General features: G+C 47.8%; 4 protein-coding genes across 10 annotated transcripts; 1 reads left to right on the top strand and 3 right to left on the bottom strand.

Moving 5' to 3' along the window:
* Positions 1 to 72: 72 nt before the first annotated feature.
* slc35e3 (solute carrier family 35 member E3) lies at positions 73 to 8,491 on the bottom strand. Its single transcript, XM_088988392.1, has 7 exons — positions 7,773 to 8,491; positions 5,210 to 5,731; positions 4,960 to 5,070; positions 3,793 to 3,951; positions 3,627 to 3,709; positions 2,484 to 2,568; positions 73 to 1,415 (listed from the first exon to the last, which is right to left on the bottom strand). The coding sequence occupies exons 2-7, from the start codon at positions 5,612 to 5,614 to the stop codon at positions 1,275 to 1,277; spliced, it is 984 nt and encodes a 327-aa protein (XP_088844518.1). The 5' UTR covers positions 5,615 to 5,731; positions 7,773 to 8,491; the 3' UTR covers positions 73 to 1,274.
* A 697-nt stretch (positions 8,492 to 9,188) lies between these two features.
* Positions 9,189 to 10,981, bottom strand: sco2 (synthesis of cytochrome C oxidase 2). Its single transcript, XM_088988998.1, is given in 4 exon segments — positions 9,189 to 9,561; positions 9,640 to 10,174; positions 10,753 to 10,801; positions 10,804 to 10,981. Coding segments are annotated over 4 exon segments (999 nt in total). The 3' UTR covers positions 9,189 to 9,324.
* A 511-nt stretch (positions 10,982 to 11,492) lies between these two features.
* Positions 11,493 to 17,145, top strand: dclre1c (DNA cross-link repair 1C, PSO2 homolog (S. cerevisiae)). Of its 4 annotated transcripts, XR_016113632.1 has the most exons (14): positions 11,495 to 12,183; positions 12,273 to 12,324; positions 12,416 to 12,500; positions 13,710 to 13,769; positions 13,841 to 13,896; positions 13,964 to 14,065; positions 14,140 to 14,212; positions 14,391 to 14,531; positions 15,416 to 15,517; positions 15,575 to 15,711; positions 15,781 to 15,835; positions 16,148 to 16,183; positions 16,309 to 16,403; positions 16,491 to 16,632. XR_016113632.1 is itself a non-coding variant. In XM_088988355.1 (13 exons), the coding sequence occupies exons 1-13, from the start codon at positions 12,009 to 12,011 to the stop codon at positions 16,339 to 16,341; spliced, it is 1,107 nt and encodes a 368-aa protein (XP_088844481.1). In that variant the 5' UTR covers positions 11,493 to 12,008; the 3' UTR covers positions 16,342 to 16,636. The 4 variants fall into 4 exon arrangements, 3 of the variants coding, with proteins under 3 accessions (XP_088844481.1, XP_088844479.1, XP_088844478.1); XM_088988355.1 differs by having other exon boundaries at positions 11,493 to 12,183; positions 16,309 to 16,636; XM_088988353.1 differs by having other exon boundaries at positions 11,494 to 12,183; positions 16,148 to 16,236; positions 16,309 to 16,636.
* cpm (carboxypeptidase M) lies at positions 13,604 to 20,815 on the bottom strand. Of its 4 annotated transcripts, none has more exons than XM_088988362.1 (11): positions 20,650 to 20,815; positions 20,389 to 20,550; positions 20,172 to 20,269; positions 18,549 to 18,721; positions 18,379 to 18,478; positions 18,178 to 18,283; positions 17,921 to 18,091; positions 17,700 to 17,852; positions 17,489 to 17,637; positions 17,183 to 17,415; positions 13,604 to 13,832 (listed from the first exon to the last, which is right to left on the bottom strand). In XM_088988362.1, the coding sequence occupies exons 1-10, from the start codon at positions 20,813 to 20,815 to the stop codon at positions 17,191 to 17,193; spliced, it is 1,503 nt and encodes a 500-aa protein (XP_088844488.1). In that variant the 3' UTR covers positions 13,604 to 13,832; positions 17,183 to 17,190. The 4 variants fall into 4 exon arrangements, with proteins under 4 accessions (XP_088844488.1, XP_088844492.1, XP_088844491.1 ...); XM_088988363.1 differs by lacking the exon at positions 13,604 to 13,832 and adding an exon at positions 14,349 to 14,479; XM_088988366.1 differs by lacking the exon at positions 17,489 to 17,637 and having other exon boundaries at positions 17,183 to 17,357.
* Positions 20,816 to 21,844: the final 1,029 nt, after the last annotated feature.

Genomic DNA, 21,844 nt, shown 5'->3' with positions numbered 1-21,844 from the left:
ATGACAATTTCAAGTCTTAAAAAAATATTTTATTGTACACATCAAGGTGGTATAACAAAATGCATACAAATCCAACAATTGACAAATCTTTAATTTCTTTAGGCCATTGCACTGTGAAACCGTAGACGAAAAATATATGTACAGGTAAATACAAATATATATTAATATTTGTATAACCAGAATAAATGGCGGCACGTTTGCGTCACAGTGCAGGGGTTTGATTCTGGGCTCCTGCCTAACTGTGGGTTCGTCTGTGTAAGCTCTCAGTCGTACAGGAGTGGTCCATCGATGAGAAGGTTTCTTCAGCCGTCATCTGTACAAAAGTGAAGGTTTCGGACGTTTCGCCTCCTATCCTAACTGTGGGTTGTTTGCTTGTTCTCCCTGGGCCCGTGTGGGTATTTATTTGTCCAGTTTCATCCCATGTTCCAGAAACATGCCTTTGTTCATTGGACACCCTATATAGTCATTTCTAATTGTACTGTTATTTTTCTCTGCGTGCCCAGACATTACACCTATTGAGTTCGAGAATACAGTATCCCATGGCAAATTATCCCTTAGGTGTCAAAGTGATGGCCCGGGGGCCAAATCCAGCCCACCACATCATATGTTTCGGCCCGAAAAAGCAAATAAAATTTGTGAAATTTTCCATGATGCTTGCTAAAATCCTAACCAAAGTTTAATATTTTTTGGTTGTAAACCATAATATCAGTCATTATTCTTGACTTCAGATTTGAAAACTAGTTATTAATTAATTTGTTCTGCGCTCTATATGTAATATATGGAGGGGAGGAAACATTCTAATGGCTTCCCCAAAATCATAACGGCCCTCGAGAGGAAACCATAACTACAATGAGGCAAAAAAATGACTGACACCCCTGCCTTATTTACTCTCAAAATGCAGGTAATTTCCACAACTACCGTATCTTTGTTCCACTATTTACGCCGGTCATGTGGTGAGAGGCACAATTTATAAAAGAAAAAAAAAAAAACAAGTTAAACAGCACAGCTACATAGTAACGATCCTGTGTTACTTTACTCCCCAAATTATAGCAAGTGGACTGAAAAGATATGTCAATTGTATCTTCCACCATCCAGTTGAAGAGCATTGAATAGTGCTGTCTGTATCAGAGAGTCTTTGGCCATGGATAAATTATTTGTGGTGATGCAAGCCATTATTTTCATGACTTTTTTCCCATCTCACAATTTGCGTCCCGAGTGTATAATGTGAGATACTAAGTGTATTGTATACACACTCATCTTCAAATAAACATGCCTCATGGGATTTCCCGCTTGCGTGTGATAGTTAGGCAGGCCTGCGGCGTCTCAACCAGACGACTCTTTCCCTCCGCTTGTTCGGACAGCTTGATGTGAGTATACGACACGATTCCCACCAGAGTACACAAGATCCCCATTGCCTGGGAACGACACGTAGCCACATACCGTCATTTTCTGTTCAAGCACCCCAAAATAAAATTAAATAGAAATAAGCCCTGTTGTAGCAATACACCCCGAGATTGGGACACTGCCAAGGCAAGGTACAATTCTGTTCTTCAAATACATTTAAAGCACAACCGACACCATTTTTTTGTTCCTTAACTGACATCAGAAACACGTTTTCTAGCATCTAAAATACCCAAAACACGCAGGCTGATATTTTTAGTCAAATGCAAAACACCAATAAAAATGACTTATGGTGTGCCAAAACTGCAACAAAATGATCTGCAAATTAGGGATTTTCTGAAAGTCCCGCCCCTAGTTTGTGACGTCCCGCCAGGACGTCTTGCCTTGCTCGAGAATAATAACAATGGCTTCAGAGAGTTCAGATTCGGAGGAGATGCTTTCTTGCTACTCATCCAGTTATGAATATGATTCAAATAGTTCTGAAGAGGAAAGCATCCATGTTTGCAATCGATTAAAAAAGTCCTCCCGTATCAATTCGAGCCATCTGGACTCCAATGTAGCGCCCAGAAAATGCACAAGATGGCGGCCAAGCTCTGTTGGAAAGGGGCCGATTTGTCTGCTGGGAAATTGTGTCAACTTGCTTACAGCTCGATAAATATATAGATAAATAGCTAGCTAGACAAATAGCTAGCTAGATAAACAGCTAGCAAGCTAGATAAATAGGTATTACTGTCTTGGTGCAACACACAATCATTTACCATTGCGTTATTTTTGTGTTTTCCGTCTAATTTCGCCATCAACACGATGTTTTCAGACCAAACAAAGTATCCAAAATGTATTGTGTGTCGCTTTCTCGGTCAGGGGCGTTCCAGACGTGACGTCATGTCAGGCATCGTCATCAAAAGGAAAACAAGACTTCCTGAATATTCAGTGCGAGTCTTAAAATGTAAACTAGAGCTATATGTGGTGGAATCTTTGTAAAATGCGCTCAGTAGAAGTCATTCAAAGTCATTTTACAAATTATGGACACAACTTGTCTGGTGGTGTCGCTCGTCCTTCAACAGTCGTGCAAAAATTCTCACCTGGTTGAGTGACAGAGGCTCCTGGAAGAGAACATATCCCCCTACTAGGGTAATGCAGAATTTAAAATGACCAAACATGTTGTAGCTGGAAGATTTGGACTCAAGGAAAACTAATGTCAATACGATTCCCAATACCAAATTGGGATGCAAACTATTTGCAGCAGGAAATGAGTGATATTTCTTCACCCGGATGTTCTTAGGAGGAAATAGTGGTACCTCGGTTTACGAACCCCTCGGCTTCCCAACTTTTTCGGTTTACGAACGTTAAATTTCTGAAAATTTTACCTTGGCTTACAAACTATTTTTCGGGATGCACACGGAGCTGCCACAATGAGTGATGAGTCGTTCGCAAACGAGCCCGTTCTAACAAGAAAATGGTGGCAGACTGTTTTTGTCCTCTATTCCCCGCCCCCAGTCTTCGGTTAAAGCCACGTGATTGGACAAGAACGCAGCACTGAGGGGGTGGGGGTTAAACATTAAAGAGACAGGCAGACGACATGGAGAGAGTGAGAAAAACACACACACACACACACACGAAAGGGAGATGACAAAGCCGGAAACAAAAAACTAAAGTGAAAAAAAAAAAAAAAAAAAATGGATAGAAAACAGTGATATTTAAACTCGTTTCAACTTTTGTAGGACGAAAGGTTAAAATTCGCATCAATCTGGCTCCACAAATAACCCGTTCAAGCCAACTGTACACTTGATGCAAAAAGCTATCAACCTAGCTAAACAGAACACAATTGATGAGGAACTAGGTAAAATTATTGCAGAGAAAGCACCTACACGGATGATTCCTCACGATGGTGAAAGAAGAAGGCTACGTTCCTCATCAAGTGTTTCATGCTGATGAAACCGACCATTACAAAGGTAAATAAAACGACTTTATTATACAGTACAGATTATTTCTTTAATTATAATACCACCGCAGATTTATTATACATAAAATAAGGTAGATTTTGCGTAGTTTTAAGATTTAGAAAATTAGAAAGTAGAAAATTATGTTTCATGGGGACTGGGAACGGATTATTCTCATTTTAAAGGTTTCCTATGGGAAATTATTTTTTGGGATACAAACTTTTCGCCTTACACACTCAACAATTAAGTTGGTAAACCAAGGTATGACTGTGTGGTCAAGGATACGTCACCGCTGACGTGTTACCAATGATCCAATAGATGGACAGGTTGACCAGGAACGCCACCAGCCCGGAGAAAAGCACCGTCATCTGGAAAACAAGAGGAGCTTTCGTCAACGCAAAGCTCGGAACGTCAGGTGTAAAAAGCCGCCTGCAAGTGTGTTGAGGCCAACCAGAGCGGGAAGGGACCACGGTCCAAATATTCCTCCGTCTCCTCTGAGCGGCTCAAAGAAAGGAATAATGGCCAGCAGGACGCCCGACGATAGAGGAGCTTGGTAGTACAGAAGCTGCATGGAGTCGACTCGGAGCTCGTGTTGCTTTGCTCCTACCAACTACAAAGACACACAGGGAGTCATTGCTAAATTGTCATTCAAAAGGCAAACCTAAAAATACAGTGATAGATGGTTTACGAAGCCCTTGGCTTACAAACTTTTTGGTTTACGAACGTCACATTTATGAAAATTGAACCTGAAAATTGAACCCCCGTTCTCCTAACAAGAAAATGGCAGACGGCTTGTTTTGGTCCTCTATTCCCCGCCCCCAGTCGTCCGTAAAAGCCACGTGATTGGTCAAGAACACAGCAGTGAAGGGGAGAGGAGGGGGCTACAGACAGAGAGAGAGTGAAGCCATTCTCCAAAAAAGATGGCTGCCGACATTTTTTTGTACTTTATTCCCCGCCCCCAGTGTTGGGTTAAAGTCACGTGATTGGTCAAGAACGCAGCAGTGACGGGAGGTGGTTGAAATATTAAAGAGACAGGCAGACGACAGAGAGCGACAAAAAGGATAGAAAACAGTGAAAGTTAGACTCGTTTCAACTTTGAGAGTTCAAAGGCAGAGTTTAGACTGCAAGGTTAAAATTCCCATCAATCAGGCTCCACAAATAACCCGCACAAGCCATCCGTACACTTGATGCAAAAAGCTATCAACCCAGCTAAACAGAACACAATTGATGAGGAACTAGGTCAAATTAGAAAGAAAGAAGAAGACTATGTTCCTCATCAAGTGTTTCATGCTGATGAAAGCGGCCACTCCATTCCATCAAGCCATCAACGACCATCACAAAGATAAATAACACGACTTTATTATACAGTAAAGTTTATTTCTTTAATTATAATACCATAGCATATTCATTATACAGAAAATAATGTATGTTTTGTGTAGTTTTAAGAAAATTAGAAAGTAGAAAATGATGTTTTATGGGGACCTGGGAACGGATTATTCTCATTTTTGTGGTTTCCTATGGGAAATGAATATTTGGGATAGACACTTTTTGCCTTACACACTCTGTCCCATTAATTTGTAAGGCAAGGTATCAATGTAGTAGAAAAAAAAAGACTCACCACTTGGTAGAGTGATGTCACCAGAACACCTAAGGTGGCAAAAATTGTCCCCAACACATTGAAGCGCACGTCGTAGTACGAGTTCAATACCACACCGATTGCTATCGGGACCTGCAAAAAAACAAAAGAGGAAAGACAGCGCGACCTTTGCCATCGGAGTGGCCCAATTTACAAATATGTAGAGTTGAGATAGGAATGAGTCAATGTCCCACAGAGTGAAGGGCAAAAACAAACCAAAAAAAGAGCTGACCAGCGTGAGCTTAATCTTGTTGGAGAAGGTCTTTTTGTAGCAGGTCGTCTGGATGAGGATGATGACAGGTGTGGTCATAGCCTTGGCCAGCTGGTACGTTCCGATAGAGTTATTCTGCAGCGACAGGTTGGTGAAGGCCACAAAGCCGCAGAAGCTCAGCGCCAGCCACACCATCTTGCGCAAGGGCAGCCTCTTCGGGCAGAAAACGTCCATCTTCTGGCACGCAAAGAGGCCCAGCCAGGTGACAATAAAGTGCACCAGGGTGAGGGTCACGTTGGGGAAGCCGTAGTGCAAGTAGATCCACTTGTTGACGAACACGATGCAGATGGACGACAGCAGGTTGGCCAGCATTCCCACCACGATGGGCCAGTTGGCCCACAGGTCCGGATGCGCCTTGGGAGCCATGGCGCGCTTGTCTTTTTCCCAATGACGCCGTCACACAGACAGACAGACTCAAAAAAAAAAAAAAAAAAAACTATTGCATTCACTTCCAGATGGGGAGTGAGGCGGCAAGCCTCAGATCTGAGTGGACAATCGAGTACAATTAGTACGGCGCGACAGCACCGCCTAGTGGTAAAATCACTTCACCTGTACAATTTGGGATATTTATCGACATCATTTTTATCAGAATAAGAATACATTTCATTTAGAAGCGCCTTTCAAAACTCTCAAGGTCACTTTACAGTCACTGGATCAGTTTTTTTCTGTGGGTGAATGAATAGCGGCAGACACACGCGCCAGCGTTCACTCACCCGGAAGTACCTCAAAAAGATAGAAAGCTAGCTAGCCAGCTAATAGATAGCTAATAGCAATAGCTAGCCAGATAGCCAATATGTTTCCTGACTCAATTAGCTAGCTAGCCAGCCATACAACCAATAGATAGCAAACTAGACAGCTAATAGCTAGCTAGCTAGTAATAATCATCTGTTTCATTTAAAAGTGCCTATCAAAACTCTCAAGGTCACTTTAGTCACAGGATCAATTTTTCTGTGGGTGAGCAGCGGCGGCCACACGCGCCAGCGTTCACTCACCCGGAAGTAACTCAAAAATATAGAAAGCTAGCTAGCTGGCTAATAGATGGCTAGCTAGATAGATATACAGCTATTCAGCAAATAGTCAGCTAGTTAGCTAACTAGATAGCTAATATAATGCTACATACCTAATAGATAGCTAGATAGCTCATATGTTTCCTGACTCAAATAGCTAGCCAGATTTTTCCAATGATTTTTTTTCAAGATATTAAAAATGTAATAGTGATTTTATAAAAGTTTTTAAAGTCCATTTTTAAATGAAAACGTTTTTCTAGAAGGGACTTTATATGCTGTTGTTTTGAAGATTTTTCAGGGAAACGCACGACACTTAAAAAGTTATACACCATTTCATGGTGTTTGACTGCTATCTGACCTTCAAATTTCCATTCCCTCAGATCCTCTTCCTCCCTCCACCTCTGCATGCCCCCCTGCCCGCCTCAGCCCAATGGGGGACAGAGCTTTCAGCTGCTCTGCCCCCAAACTCTGGAACTCACTTCCTCCCAACATTCGTAACATCGATTCTCTTCCCACCTTCAAATTCCATCTCAAACCCTACCTATTTAAAATGGCATTTTCTCTGTAGCTCTCTCTTGTTTCTATTTATAACCGTGTTTTATTTACTGTATTCTATTTGTGATTGTGTTTTATTTGTTATTTTACCTCTGCTTGTCTGTGACTGAAGTGTCCTTGAGAGCTTTGAAAGGAGCTTTGAAATCAACTGTATTATTATTATACAGACATTTAAACAGCTTCTTCCCCCAAGGCCCAGGGGTGTCAACGTCATTTTTTGCCGCGGGCCACATTATAGTTAAGGTTTCTTCTTGAGGGCCGTTATGAATTTGGGGAGGCCATTAGAATGTTTAAGCCCCTCCACATATTACATATAGAGCGCACAACCAATTAATGAATAACTAGTTTTCAAATCTAAAGTCAAGAATAATGACTGTTATTGTGGTTTACATCCAAAAATATGACATTTTGGTCAGGATCTTAGCAAGTATCGTGGAATTTCACAAGTTTGATTTGCTTTCGCGGGCCGGAAAAAAATGATGTGGCGGGCCGGATTTGGCCCCCGGGCCTTGACTTTGACACCTGTGCCCCAAGCCATTAACTCTTTGAACAGTAGCCCAAATGGAATTGTATAGTGCCTCTTTGCATTTTTTTTTGCTGATGATACTCGTGCAGCGTGTTCGACCGGAAACAAATTCCTTGTGTGTTCTACATACTTGGCAATAAAGAGGATTCAGATTCTGATTCTTAAAGCAAATATACCGTTTTTCTTTGGCACATTTTTTTTTTAAATCAGAATCTTTCGGTATCTCATCAGGTAACAACGTTCACTGCGCGTAACTGAATTGATAAGAAAATGCAAACACTGATCTCAATACTCCAAATAATCCATAATGGAGGAAGGTAGAGTTGTAAGCAATGAAGTGACCGCAAGTCAAGTGTTCCTTCCTTAAGAGTGAGCTCGAATTACACTGTTGACAACGGGAAGGAATTCTGCCACGCAGACAACAGTATTTAATTACCTTCTTTTTTTTTATCTCCTTATTGCTGCTGTCCAACTGCTCCGTGTAGATCTGAGTGACGATGTGCAAGCCTGAAGAAAGTTACGGGTCTTTTTTTCCCTCCGAGACGCTAAAACCTGAACGTGGCGAACTGGTTCCACAGCGTTTGAGAATTTAGGGAACTTTTGTCGCCGTGTCCCTCGACTCAAGAACCTGTTTAAGGCGGCCGTCAGAGAGTTTAAGAAAAAGTTCTCTGTATTCCATTTCTGGGTTCTTCTTCTTCACTCACATTTTGGGGGATGGTGGCAAATACCATTTAGGTAAATTGTCGCCATCTATTGGTTAATAATGGGAATGTCATACGGTTGTCATACTGTATTATAATAATAATAATACGTAATACATTTCATTTAGAAGCGCCTTTCAAAACTCAAAAGGACACTTTACAGTCAATTCGCAGCTCAATTTTTGCAGATTTTGGATACTTGAAGTCATTTTTCTTGGTGTTTTGCATTTGACTCAAAATATCATAGTGCGTGTTTTGGCTATTTTACATGCTATCAAACGTTTTTCTGGTGTCAGTTAAAAAATAAAGTGATGTCGGTTGTCCTTTAACTGACATCTGAAAGCTCGTCACATGACACCTGGTATTGATGTACAGGCCAAAAGATGCCAAATATCAGGAACAAAAACAATTATTTTAAATTCCTTTCTTTATAAATCTCATTTAAGCCAAAAAGTGTGTGACTATATTTGTGTGTGTGTGTGTGTGTGTGTGTGTATGATCCAAAGGTCGTGTGCTTTGGTGTTCCAGCCGTGGTGGATGTGTAATATGAAAATAGTGCTTATTATAAGGTTTAATTGTCATAAATTTGACGTTCGTAAGAAGAAAAGTTCATAATCTAAGGTGTTCGTAATTTGAGGTCTCACTGTATATACAGTAAAGTCTCGTTATATCAATATTCAAGGGAGTCCGAAAAAATATCGATATAACCGGGACTATCGATATATCCAATATCGATATAACGAGACTTTACTGTAATAATAATACATTTAATTTCTAAGCGCCACAGGCCCGGTAGTCGAGTGGTGAGCACAGTGGCTTCACAGTGCAGAGGTCGCCGGCTGGCGTCCCGCTCCGGCCTCCCCGTGCGGACTTTGCAAGTTCTTTCCGGACTCGCGTGGGTTTTCTCCGGGTCCTCCGTGTTCCTCCCACATTGCAAAAAAAACATGCACGGCAGGCAGATTGACCACTCCAAATTGTCCCTAGGTGTGAGTGTGAGAGTGACTGTTGTTTGGCCTTGTGTGCCCTGCGATTGGCTGGCAACCAATTCAGGGTGTCCCCCGCCTCGTGCCCGAAGACAGCTGCGATAGGCTCCGGCACCTCCCGCGACCCTCATCGAAGAATAAGCGCTACGGAAAATGGATGGATGGATGGATGATTTATAAGCGCCTTTTATAACTCCTTAGGACAATCTATAGTCACATTTTTTTTGTTGCCCGGGTGAGCAGCGGCAGCCAGAGATCACTCTACATATATACATACGCATTGACGGGGAGCCGCGTCTCCCCTTCAGTCGCGCGCTCGGCCGTACCGGGCCACGTGTCGCCGCACGCTTCGCACGATGTGCTCCTTGTCCTTCCGCCGGTCGTAGTAGTCCACCAAGTGTCCATCTGGGCCCAGCAGGTAGATGAGGACCGAGTGGTCCACCAAGTAGTCGCCGTCGGGGTCCGCCGGGCCGCGGCTGGAGTACACGCGGTAGTGGCGCCCCGCCTCTCGCACCTCCTCGGCCGTGCCCGTCAGGCCCACCTGCCGGTTGGCAAAGAGGCCGTCTGCGCAAATGCGTCGGTCGCCACGTTTCTTTCAAAACCTTGCGAGGAGCCCTACCGTTCGAGGGTGAAAGTCTTTGACGTAGCGAGCCAGCGCCTCCGCGCCGTCGCGCTCGGGGTCGACGGTGACGAAGAGCGGCTGCACGGGCGGCAGCGACGCGTCGGCGTCCAACTCGGCCACGGCGGCGCTCATCTTGTCCAGCTCGTCGGGGCAGATGTCGGGACAGCGCGTGAAGCCAAAGTAGAGCAGCACCCAGCGGCCCAGGAAGTCGCGCTTGCTGCGGCGCCGCCCGTCGTGGTCCACCAGACTGAAGTCGCCTCGACCCAGCGCCGCTCGCCGCAACTCCCGCAGCCGCGCCCGACCCTCCTCCTGGCGCTTCTCGCGCTCCACCCACGCCCAGCCCGCCAGCAGGCCGCCGCCCAGCAGCAAGGTCACCGCCGCGCGTGTCCTCAGCTTCAGCTTGGCCGGCGATCCCTCGCCTCGAGACAAGAGGCGGGCGGGGGGCGGCGCCGGAGGAACTCTGCGCCGACACCCGCGCGATGCCAAACCTCCGCGGAGACCTGCCGCGAGGCACTTGAGTCCCAACAGCATCCTGAACACAACACAAAAAAACAGAACACGGAAAAGATGGCGGGAACCGCAACCTTTCTTCACGATTAAAAATAAGTCAAGAAAGAGAAAAAAAAAAACTGTTCAAATAGCCTTTTGGATTTGCTCCATTGTTTCCACGGGGACTCAATTAACTCATTCGCTGCCATTCCAGAACTGATTCGGGAATTGAAAAATGTGGCGTTGACGTTCGTAAGACGAAAAGTTCGTAATATAAGGTGTTCGTAAATTGAGGTGCCACTGTATGCATGTGTGTGTGTGTGTTCACTAATTTGTTCGAGTTTTGTTTTTACTTGCGGGGGTGCCGGTAAAGCGCTGGTCAGACCTTTGGCATGATTTGTTTAGTTTACATTTGAATGGGAGTTCATATAATTTCGGCCTCTCAACAATACAGATTTTTAAAATCCTCCGCGAAAACAGACAGAAAAACGACAATTGTTGTCCTTAGATCGCAATTTTGTCATTGTCGCTGTTTTAAATCGGACGTGTTGCTCTCATCGTCTCGCCTTAGCTTTCGAAGTTTCCGTCTTAAATCAATTAAGTAAGGAAGTTCAAACTTACTTGTCACTTGCACAAAGATAAGATATGTAACCGACGAAAAGAAAAAGGGGAAATGCGCTCTGGTTGACTGTTGCCTGTCATTAGCGCGATTGGACAAGCAGCAGCAGCTTCTTCTTCTTCTTCTTCTTCTTTCTTTCTTTCTTCGGTCATTGTTCTTCTTCACTTTATTTTTCTTCTTCTTCGTCGTAGTCTTCTTCTTCGTCGTGTTCATCTTCTTCGTCGTGTTCATCTTCTTCGTCGCCTTCTTCTTCGAGTGTAATCACGGCGCCTCGCAACCCGGGTGCGTCTGAATTACCGACACCTGCCAGTGAGATGCTTCGTTGCAAAAGTAAAAATAATAATAATAATAATTCGCGCCCGTTCTAAGCAAAGCAAAGCAGTTTTTTTTGACAACGATACTAGTGCAGCGTGTTCTACCGGAAACAAATTCCTTGTGTGTTCTACATACTTGGCAATAAAGATGATTCTGATTCTGATTCTGATGTTCCCATTGAACTCCAATGGCGGTAACCCACAACACACTAGAATGTTTAAAAAAAAAGACCAAGATGGATTTCCACATTTTCCTTTCTTATTTGTATAAACATTAAATCGGGCGCTTCGATCGGGGAGTTTTCTCGTACTTTCTTCGACCCAAGGAGAGAGTGAAGACAAAATAAAGGACAATATATTTTTCACCCTCTTGAAACTTGCCTTTTCCCGGTTGTCCGCGTCGTAGTTCGTTTGGCCGATAAGAGAAGCGATAAGTTCCGGGTTGAGTGAACGCTGGCGCGCCTGGTCGCAGAAAAACGAAACCTGTGACTGTAAAGTGTCCTTGAGAGTTTTGTAAGGCGCTTATAAATGAAGTATATTATTATCATCATTATTAACATTGTAATGCCCCTCGACGTGATACAGGATGCGCACAGTCGCTGGCACAGCTGGTCAGGCTTTTATTAAGCAAACGCAGCAGTGAGTTAGCACATCCATACAGGAGTACAACTCACGCTCATGCTTACTCATTCCACTCAGGCTATTTCACGGACGCCTAGTTGTCGGGTCCTCCCTTATCCCAATGACGCACCGGACGTTACATTATTATTATTATTATTATTATGATTATGATTATGATTATTATTGTCGACAACACGAATCAAGGCCGCTGCAGGAGTCAACGATTCCCATCACTGGCGTGATTCGGCCACAGCGGGGCAGTGTCGACTAGGACGAGACGTGACGGCTGTCGAGGAAGAAGAACGTTCTCCGGCTTTCCGTCCATGGGCGGGAAGTGCGAAGCAAGTCGTCAACATCAACACCGACACCGACTTGAAATCGCTGCAAACATGAGCTCGTTTCAGGGTCGAATGAAGGAATATCCACACATTTCTCTGGATCGCTTCGATCGCGAGAATCTGCATGCGCGCGCCTACTTCCTGTCGCACTGTCACAAGGGTGAGCTAGTTCGTCTAGACTTGGCTAGGCGACAGGAAATATACATTCCCAAATGTTGACCCCCACCCACCACTCAACTTTGCCGTCAGATCACATGAGAGGGATAAAAGAACCCAAACTGAAGAGAAGACTGCGATCCAGGTGACCCGATCGCCGGAGAAAGGAAGACAACTTGATGACTTTACAGCCAAAGTGAAGCGCTTGTGTTGACTGCCGCTGTGATGTTTTTCAGCCGTCGAGTCAAGCTATACTGCTCATTGGTGACCAAAGAGCTTCTCCTGAGTAGCCGCAAATACCTCTTCTGGGAAGAATTCATTGTGAGAACGCTTTTAAAACTACAGGCAAACCTCCACTGGGGGGCGCAATTCACCGACTGAGCCCTGCTTCAAATACTACATAACAGAAAGCTCTCTCTCCACTGTATACAGACGCGTCACTCCTTACGAACATTCGAGTTACGAATAACAGTACATACGAACATTTTTTTCGGGTACAGTTTGTCGAAAAATGTTCGGACAGAGATGCTGTAAGTTATATTTTGTATTGCACGCCTTTTTCCGGCCGAGCTCGCTTGCGATTGGCTGCGTACTGTGCTACACGCACGCACACAAACAAATTAGATGCTTCAAGGGCTGGATGTTTTTGCGATGGACACAAAGGCTGACCAATCAGCGCTTGGCTTTAATAATAATAATACATTTGATTTATAAGCGCCTTTCAAAACTCTAAAGGTCACTTTACATTCACAGACAAGCTTAGATACAACAATTAATAAAATACAATTATAATAGAAACAAGAAATAAAATACAATTATAAATAGAAACAAGAGATAGAGCTACACAGAAAATGCCATTTTAAATAGGTGTGTTTTGAGATGGGAAGAGAATTGATGTACGGATGTTGGAAGGAAGTGAGTTCCAGAGTTGAAAGCTCTGTCCCCAATTGTGCTGAGATGGGCAGGGGGCACACAGAGGTGGAGGGAGGAAGAGGATCTGAGGGAACGAGAGGGAATAGACATTTGAAGAAGGTCAGATAGGTATGGGTGGGTGGGGGGGCAATGTTATGGATATGGTTATGTGCTGAAGCGTTGCCAACGAGTTCAAGCCCCAATCCGCCAAGCTCGCTTACGATTGGCTGCGTAGAGTATATGAGCAGGGAGGACATTCCTCTTCCCAGTTGAGGCTCGAGGAGGAGGCAAACGGTGATGCAGGTGTGAGGTTATTTTATGCCTTTCGGAGCATCTGTGTTTCATACTTCCGCGTTCAGTGTTTGACTTCAACAATCATTCTATAAAAACTATCGAACTGAAGCAACTTACGACCAAATTCATCTTACGAATGACCGCTCGAAACGTATCTCGTTCGTAAGGTGGGAAGCGTCCGTACATGCGCACGCACGATATGTATCATTGTACACTAATGGTTGACAAATATAGTTTTATTGACTGAAAATCAATCCAATTTATCAGGACATATTTGTTGATATTGTCACAGGCGTGTGGCGCAAGTTTCTTTTCTTCTTTCAGGTTGCCTTGGAGCTGGAGAGCCCGACTCAGATTGCGCTGGTGGACGAGGTGTCAGGAGAGGTGAGCCGCCGCCGTCAGCCCCGCGGACGCTCTTTGGAAACACTCCAACAATGTGGAAACGTCCTGCGCAGAGCGAGGAAGTGGTCGTGACGCTGCTCCCCGCCGGACACTGTCCCGGTTCCGTCATGTAAGTCCGACGCGGATGTTTCGTCCTCAAAAACTTCAGATCGGAAAGAGCAGGACGATGCCTTCAGGTTCCTGTTCGAAGGTTGCCATGGAAACGTGTTGTACACGGGAGATTTCCGACTGGCCTTGGGAGACGCCGCCAGGATGGAACACCTGCACTCGGGCAGCGGGTGCGTCTCCACCCATACGCTTCTTTGTCCTTTTCCCACTTGCCGACGTCTCACGATGGCCGTCGACCGCGCAGGGTGAAGAACATCCAAAGCATCTACGTGGACTCCACCTTCTTCGACCCGCGTTTCTACCAGATTCCGTCCCGGGTAAGCGTAAAACCGAGTCGTGGAAACACATCCCGCCATTGTTTACTTGACTTCATGATAAGTACAGTAGAAGATTGGATGATAAGAACCCCCCACCCAAAAACCGGGGGGGGGGCAACAGAAACAGCGTCCTCCCCACGCTATCATTCTTGACCACGCATGAGCTGTGGGTGCGCAGGAGGCATGCGTGAGCGCCATCTTGCGTCTGGCCGGCGACTGGATCTCTCGCGGCCCCCACCATGTGCTTTGGCTCAACTGCAAGGCGGCCTACGGATACGAGTACTTGTTCACGCACTTGGGCCAGGAGTTCAACACCAGGGTAAAAGCTCCAAAGGTCACGAGTGTCTCAAAGACACACGCCTTGAATTGACGTACAGTGATACCTTGGCTTACGAACATAATTGGTTCCCAGACAGAGTGTGTCAGGCGAAAAGTGTGTATCCCAAAAATGTATTTCCCATAGGAAACCATTAAAATGATCATAAATTGTTCCCTGGTCCTCGTCAAACATCATTTTCTACTTTCTAATTTTCTAAGCCTTAAAACTACACAAAATATACCTTATTTTATGTATAATAAATGTGCTATGGTATTATAGTTAAAGAAATAAACTGTACTGTCGAATAAAGTTGTTTTATTTACCTTAGTAATGGTCGTCACATACTTGGCAATAAAGATGATTCTGATTCTGATTCTGAACCTTCGTCTTTCACCATCTTGTAGGTGCTTTCTCTGCGATAATTTTACCTAGTTCCTCATCAATTGTGTTCTGTTTAGCTGGGTTGATAGCTTTTTGCATCAAGTGTACAGATAGCTTGTGCGGGTTGTTTGTGGAGCCTGATTGATGGGATATTTTAACCTTGCAGTCTACACTCTGCCTTTGAACTATAAAAGTTGAAACTCTCTCACTGTCGTCTGCCTTTCTCTTTAATGTTTAACCCCCTCCCCTCACTGCTGCGTTTTTGACCAATCACGTGGCTTTAACCGAAGACTGGGGGCGGGGAATAGAGGACAAAAACAGTCGGCTGCCATTTTGTTGTTAGAAGAACGGCAGCTCCGTGTGGGAAAAAAAGTTCGTATGCCAAGGTAAAATTGTCATAAATGTAACGTTCGTAAACGGAAAAGTTTGTCAGCCAAGGGCTTCGTAAACCGAGGTATGACTGTATCTCAACAACACAACGACCCCGCCCCCTGGTCACGCAGGTGCACGTGAATAACCTCGTGATGTTCCGGAGGATGCCGGAGATCCTGAGCTACGTGACCACCGAGCGCCAGACGCAGATTCATGCCTGCCAACACGCCAAGGTGAGCCCGACGTGACGCCGGGGGGCTGAGACGCGAGGCTCAAAGACGCTTTTGCAGAGCGAGCAGTATCTCCATGGCAACCGGCTGCCTCGCGGCTGCCGATCCGTCGACGGCGCGCCGCTGCGCGTGCTCAGCGTCAAGCCCACCACCATGTGGTTTGGGGAGAGGACGCAGAAGACCGATGTGATCGTCAAGTAAGCCCCCCGGCCCCCCCCTTGAGATCTTCTCGTCGCCTTCATCCTCCTTTTTTGCTTTTTTTACAGAACGGGAAGCGACGCCTTCCGCGCCTGTTTCAGCTTCCACTCGTCCTACTGCGAGGTCAGTTTTTCTGCGAGTGAGCAGCGGCAGTCACGCGCGCCAACGTTCACTCAAGCGGGAATAACTCAAATAGATCAAGTTAGCTAGCTAGCTAGCTAAAAGACAACTCATAGACTCTCATTCCTTTCATCACTTTGCTGCTGTGAAATGTAAATTTCTCCACTGGGAGACTAATAAAGGCATATCCAATCCAGATAGCGAGCAAGCTAGTTAGACAGCTAATAGATTGCAAATCGCTCGGTAGCCAGCGACTGCTGATCACACGTCACCCTTCCTTCCTCACGCTAACGTGAGGCCATCCGTGTCTTTCAGGTCAAAGACTTCCTGTCCTACCTGCAACCCGCGCAGGTGTTTGCCAACGTGGTCCCGATGGGCTGTACCATGGCTGAAGTCACACGCATGCGAGTGGCCCGGCGAGCGCCTCCGCCTCCGCCGCAAAAAAGTGACCGACTAACGGGCAAATGTTCCGGCAGGCTCCAGACGACGTGCAGGAAGGAGGCGCGTGACGACCCGCCTTACAAACCGTTGGGACGGCTCAAAGGTCGCCGCGCCGCGCCGACGACTCCAGGTGGTGCGCCGCAAACAAGCCCGCACAAGCCGCACGTTTATGAAACAAGATGACCGACATGCGTCGCACTCATCTTTGCGCCGTCAGATCGGGAGAGCGGCGGCGAGGACGACGACGACCTGTTTGCGAGCGAGCCGCCGAAGAAAAGAGCCCAGCCGCTTCGGCGCCGCCCCGTTTGGCCTCCCGCGGGCCGTCGGACCGAGCGGAGAGGGCAGATGCCGACGCCCCCCGAGGGAGACTCGCCGCGGCCCGTCGCGGGTGACGCCGACCGGGGGGACCGCCTCCGTTTCAACTACCTGGACTGCACCGAGTCGAACGACGACAGCGAGGCGGACGGGCAAAGCGAGGAAGACGAGAGCGGAAGCGAATGGGGCGGCCAAACAGGAAGCGCGTCGGAGGAAGCCCGCCCGGGGGAGGGGCCGCCGCCACCGCCGCATGACGGCTGATCGCCGGAAGACCTGGTCGATGACGCGGACGACCACTTTTCTCTTTCGCCGTCCAATCATTCGTCGCAGAACCGCGACGCCCCCTCGCCCGCCTCGTTGGACTTTGACGTCCCCCCCGCGTCGGACTCCAAAAGGCCGACGCCCGAGCAGCTCGCGGGCCTTTACGAGAAATTAGCCCGCGGGGACGACCTTTCCTCTCCTGACTGACGGGCCAAAAAAAAACACCAGCGCCAGACGCAGATTCATGCCTGCCAACGTGCCGACGTGACCCCGACGTGACCCCGACGTGACGGCCCCCCCCCAAATAAAAAAGTATTGAATTTTGTCTCGCACCTTGCCAATCAGCTGATCAGGCCTCGCAACGCCAGCGCCACGGCGAGGGCCGCCGGCGTCTGCGCGAATGTCACGGCAGGTGACTTCAGAAATGGCGCAGATGAGGTCACGGGGTCGCCCGTTGCCGCGGTGACACGACGCAACAGGAAGTCGTGCGTCAGGGCTGAGTTTTGATCTGGGCCGTAAGGGATGAAAAAAGTCTCCGTCAACACCTCGTGACCCGGATACGTCACCTGGGGACGACGACGGGGGACACGTTGAGCCACGGGATACACGCGTGTGTGTGTGTGTGCGTGCGCACTTAACTGTGAAGGTGTAGTCGCCCGGGAGCAGCAGCCTGAAGTATTCTCCATTTTTGTCAGCGGTGAAGGGACGCACGTTGCGGCGCCCGCTCACCGCAACGGCGGCGTTGGGCAACGGCGCTCCCGAGCAATTGAGCACGCGGCCTTTGACCCCTGCGCGCACACGCGGCCGTCGGAGGCGGGCGAGTGGCGCCCCCGTCGCCTCGGTCGCTTACCCAAGTGGACTTGGCGCATGAAGGCCAGCAGGCTCTGGCGGTTTTCGGCCCACAGGGCGGGAAGTTGCCCGGCGGGGGGGAACTTGCAGCACGACAGCTCCAGCGTCACTTCCAGGCAGCCCGCCCACACGTAGTTGTAGTCCTGCATGCCGCCTGCGTGGGACGGGGGGGGGGGTCCGTAAAGCGGGGAGGCCGCTTGACCCGACAGCAAAAGCACGCACCTGCGAGCGGGTACCATCGGTAGCCGTTGGTGATGCCCTCCCGGAAGGGGCCCTGGTCCCCGCAGCGCCCCCCGCGCCGCATGCTGGCGTGGTTGTGCGAGTACACTTTGGCCAGGTGCACAAAGACGTCGTGGTCGGGCGTCAAGCTGGCTTGCCCCACCAGCTCGCCACCTGCGCACGGCTCCGACGCGTTAGCCGCCGCCATCCGGCCTGCGGCGGTCACGTTAGCCGCGGACGACTTAGCTAACATCGCTCACCGCCGTTGCTGTTGTCGTAAGCGTAACTGGCCACCAGGGCGCCGCCGTGCAGGTTGGCCGACAAGACGAACGTCTCCGTCCTCAGCCAGCCCATCACAGCCTGGACCTGCCGCGACACCAAAGGCGCACGCGCGGGTGGCCTGAATCCCCCCCACCCGTAATTGCGGCACGACTGCCCCCTCACCTCACTGCGGGGCTCACCTCGACCTCTCTGCCGGCATCCTCGGGGTCGCGTTGCTCCCGCGGGCCGGCGAAGGCGTCGGGGAAGTTCCTGTTCAGGTCCACGCCGTTGCGGTTGAACCTGGCGCACGTACGCGGTCAACCTTCTCGCCTCTGTGTGTGTGTGTGTGTGTGTGTGTGTGTGTGTATACCTTCCTTGGCTGAGGTGGCAGTTGGTGTCGGCCTGGTCGAAGCCGTCCGGGTTCATGGTGGGCAGGAGGTGGACTCGGGTGCTCCTCAGGATCTGCGTGGCCCAGCTCTCATTCCCACGGTAACCTTGGACCAAGTCGTCGGCTAGCTGCAGAAGCAGCTCGCGGCCCAGAACCTTCTCACACACATATTCCTGTTTCTAATGTTTTGTGAGGTCCGGATAACTTGATAAGTTTAGAGAACTAGTGTTTCGTGTTGAACACTAAATGTCAGGCCATTTCCCACTTCAACTTTTTTAAAAACAAAGCAATAAAAAGTGGACTTGAAACTGAAATAACAGCAGGAGTGAGGTTTCTGAATGGGTACATTCAAAGTCCTCACCCCTGTAGGAATTTGGTTAAAATATCATTTTACTTTTTGTGGTATGAACTTTGTCGTCTCATTAGACACGGACATAAAGACACACAGTGAGTAAAAAGATCAAAGTGAAATGAAAATAGACACCAAAAATCATTTTGGGTGGACCTCTCTGAAACTAACAGATGCATACATAGACCCTCGAGTAGCCTTTAGAATGAAACATTTGTGAGGACTGGCCAAAAGGTCCTCACTCGTCAAAAACGTCCTCACGACGTATGGTCTAAAATGTGAGTGGTCCTCACAAGACTAGTCACACAAACACACTCACATACAGGGCCACAACTTTGCAGGCGTGCTCGTGTACGGGAAGCAAAGCAGGATGTTGCCACGACTGACGTGACGTCGCTCAAGAGCACACAGACAAAACAACGCAAAAAACAACATCCTGTCAAAACAGGATGTTGGCGACCAATCAAAGCTTGAGCTTCCTGGTGGCCATCAAGTGAAAACGTTTGAGAATCAGTGACCATCTTATAATAATAATAATAATAATACATTTCATTTGTAAGTGCCTTTCAAAACTCTCAAGGTCACTTTACAGTCACAGGATAAGTATTTCTGTAGGTGAGCAGCGGCAGCCACACGCGCCAGCGTTCACTCAACCCGGAAGTAATTTTAATAGATAGAAAGTTAGATAGCCAGCTGGCTAGCTAGCCATTTAGCTCTATATGTAATAGATAGCCAGGTTGATCGCTAGTCAGCCAGCGAACTAAATAGCTAATAGATAACCAGCTAGATAGCTAATAGATATCAGATAATTTTGGATTGGATTTGCCTTGATTAGTCTCGTAGTGGAGAAATTTACAATTGACAGCAGCAAAGTGTAGAAAAACAAATCTAGCTAAATAGCTAATAGATAGCTAATAGATAGCAGATAATCTTGTCGCCAACCACACACTCAACGCCGCGCCATCTTGGTCACGTATTCCACCAGGCGACCGTTCACCGAACACGAAGCGGTTACGCTCCGGTTTGAACTTTAGCGCACGGTCCTCATTAACGCGGGCTGTTGCGTTCCCACCGTGGGAGAGAAGACTTTTTTTCCCCCAGGAAGTGTCCTGTGACCCGCCACACTCCACTGAGCCGATTTATTTGCTCGGCCTGTGCGTGTGCCCTCAAGTGTGACTTGTCCATTTAAGGCCGTTTCCACGTCATCGCCATGGTGACAAGACAAGGCTCGTCGTCGCCTGCGCGTGCGGGCTCACCTCGTTCCCATGCATGTTGGCCACGTACTTGAAGTCGGGGACGCCAAGCGTGTGACGATGGGGGCTGAGACCCAAAGCCAACACCCACAGCCGTTGCCCTGAAGAAGACAGACAGACAGACGGACGGGGGGAGACGGGGGGAGGGATTAGGATTAGGCTAATTGGAGTTGAGCGTCCAGTGCCACAAGGGCGCAAAACACAGATCGCGCGCGGGCACCTGACACGGCACGCCCGATGGCGTACAGGTGCGCAATGTCTGGGTTGGAGGCGTTGACCCGTTGGAGGTAAGTCTCCATCTCGCCGTTGCTGTGGTAACGAAAGTCCAACATTGCGGCGGCGGGGACGAGCGCGACCAGGAAGAGGCCAAGCTTCCGCATGACTGATCAGGAAGAAAACAATCATCGCCGAGGGATCGTTTCAACTTTTAATCATCAGCCCAGACTTTGCTGGCAACAAAATCATCTCAGCGGAGACTTACTTTTTTGTCGTTCTTCCCCCTCAAATGAACCTACCCCACCCCCTTTGACGCTGATCGGTCCGGTAGCCTTTGAAATCCTGGATTCCCCCTGGAACAAAAAAAAAACCGAAGCGACTGAAACGTGATCAGGGAGCGAAAAAGCCGCAAATTGACTCAGCGCAATCATGTGGGACGGACGAGTTACCTGCGCGCGCGCGCTCGCTCGCTCTCGTCAGCCGGTCGAAGATGCCGAGAGCCCGCCGGGGAGCGCTTCTTCTGCCCCGCGGCCCGGCCCGCGCGGGAGGGGAGGGGCGATGAGCAGGGGAGACCACGCCCTCTAAGCCACCAAAACGCCCCGTGACTCCGCCTACACCAGAGCCTGCATCCAATGGCTCCTTGGCGGCGCTGCGGCATCGATGGCCTACGGAAGGAAGCAAGCGTGCCGGCAATGACAAATGGGACAATCACGAGGGTAAAAAGGAAATATGGACTGAACAAAAACAAAAAGCACTTTAACAACCGGATGTAAAGTGCTGAAAAAGTCAAAATTCAAAGTGACGACAAAACATCAGGAACTAAAACAACACCGCACGAGCCGTCGAGGGGTCTGGGGTTGTGATGGTAAAATGAAGCGTCACGAAGCAATGAGGCTTTCCAATCAAATGCTTCACTTTTGGGCCAATGCATCGTGGGGCCTAATTTGTTCTATTGCACCATCATGTGGATAATACATCATGACAGTGATCAAAGGCTGGAACAGTGATACCTTGGTTTACAAACTTAATTGGTTCCCAGAAAGTGTGTGTAAGGCGAAAAGTGTGTATTCCAAACATTAATTTCCCATAGAAAACCATTAAAATGGGAAAAATCCATTCCCAGGTCCCCATAAAACATCATTTTCTCCCAAATAAGCCTTGAAACTACACAACATATACCTTATCGCATGTATACTGTGCTATTGTATTGTAATTAAAGAAATAAACTGTATGTAGTTGCCTCTTGAAGATATCTGAATGAAGTTGCCGTGCTTTCTCAGCGATAATACCCTCACTCAGTGTCTCCTGCGAGCTGCTTTTCAACCTCTTCTCTTGCCTGAGACCATTGCTTATACAACACAGAAAAACCCTTAACCACACATAGCAATGGTCGACTTAGCATACCGGTAGTGGGATGCTAAGTCACCCAAACACACCCCTCATTCGTGTTTTTCAACAAA

Source organism: Hippocampus bargibanti, linkage group LG22 (assembly GCF_051943395.1).
Source record: "Hippocampus bargibanti isolate YZ-2025 linkage group LG22, ASM5194339v1, whole genome shotgun sequence".
Taxonomy (NCBI): Eukaryota; Metazoa; Chordata; class Actinopteri; order Syngnathiformes; family Syngnathidae; genus Hippocampus; species Hippocampus bargibanti.
This window is presented reverse-complemented; position numbering and strand designations above follow the sequence as displayed.

What these genes read in the sequence shown, in the direction of transcription:
- slc35e3 (XM_088988392.1), bottom strand. Translation starts at nt 5,614, where the DNA reads ATGGCTCCCAAGGCGCATCCGGACCTGTGGGCCAACTGGCCCATCGTG. An exon ending in ACAAGATTAAGCTCACGCTG is followed by an intron (nt 5,071 to 5,209) that starts GTCAGCTCTTTT and finishes GTTTTTTTGCAG; the next exon opens with GTCCCGATAGCAATCGGTGT. An exon ending in CGTGGTCCCTTCCCGCTCTG is followed by an intron (nt 3,710 to 3,792) that starts GTTGGCCTCAAC and finishes CTTGTTTTCCAG; the next exon opens with ATGACGGTGCTTTTCTCCGG.
- dclre1c (XM_088988352.1), top strand. Translation starts at nt 12,009, where the DNA reads ATGGGCGGGAAGTGCGAAGCAAGTCGTCAACATCAACACCGACACCGA. An exon ending in TCTTCTGGGAAGAATTCATT is followed by an intron (nt 12,501 to 13,709) that starts GTGAGAACGCTT and finishes TTCTTCTTTCAG; the next exon opens with GTTGCCTTGGAGCTGGAGAG. An exon ending in TCTACCAGATTCCGTCCCGG is followed by an intron (nt 14,213 to 14,390) that starts GTAAGCGTAAAA and finishes GTGGGTGCGCAG; the next exon opens with GAGGCATGCGTGAGCGCCAT.
- cpm (XM_088988362.1), bottom strand. Translation starts at nt 20,815, where the DNA reads ATGATTGCGCTGAGTCAATTTGCGGCTTTTTCGCTCCCTGATCACGTT. An exon ending in CCGATGGTACCCGCTCGCAG is followed by an intron (nt 17,853 to 17,920) that starts GTGCGTGCTTTT and finishes CGTCCCACGCAG; the next exon opens with GCGGCATGCAGGACTACAAC. An exon ending in CGGGCGACTACACCTTCACA is followed by an intron (nt 17,416 to 17,488) that starts GTTAAGTGCGCA and finishes CGTCGTCCCCAG; the next exon opens with GTGACGTATCCGGGTCACGA.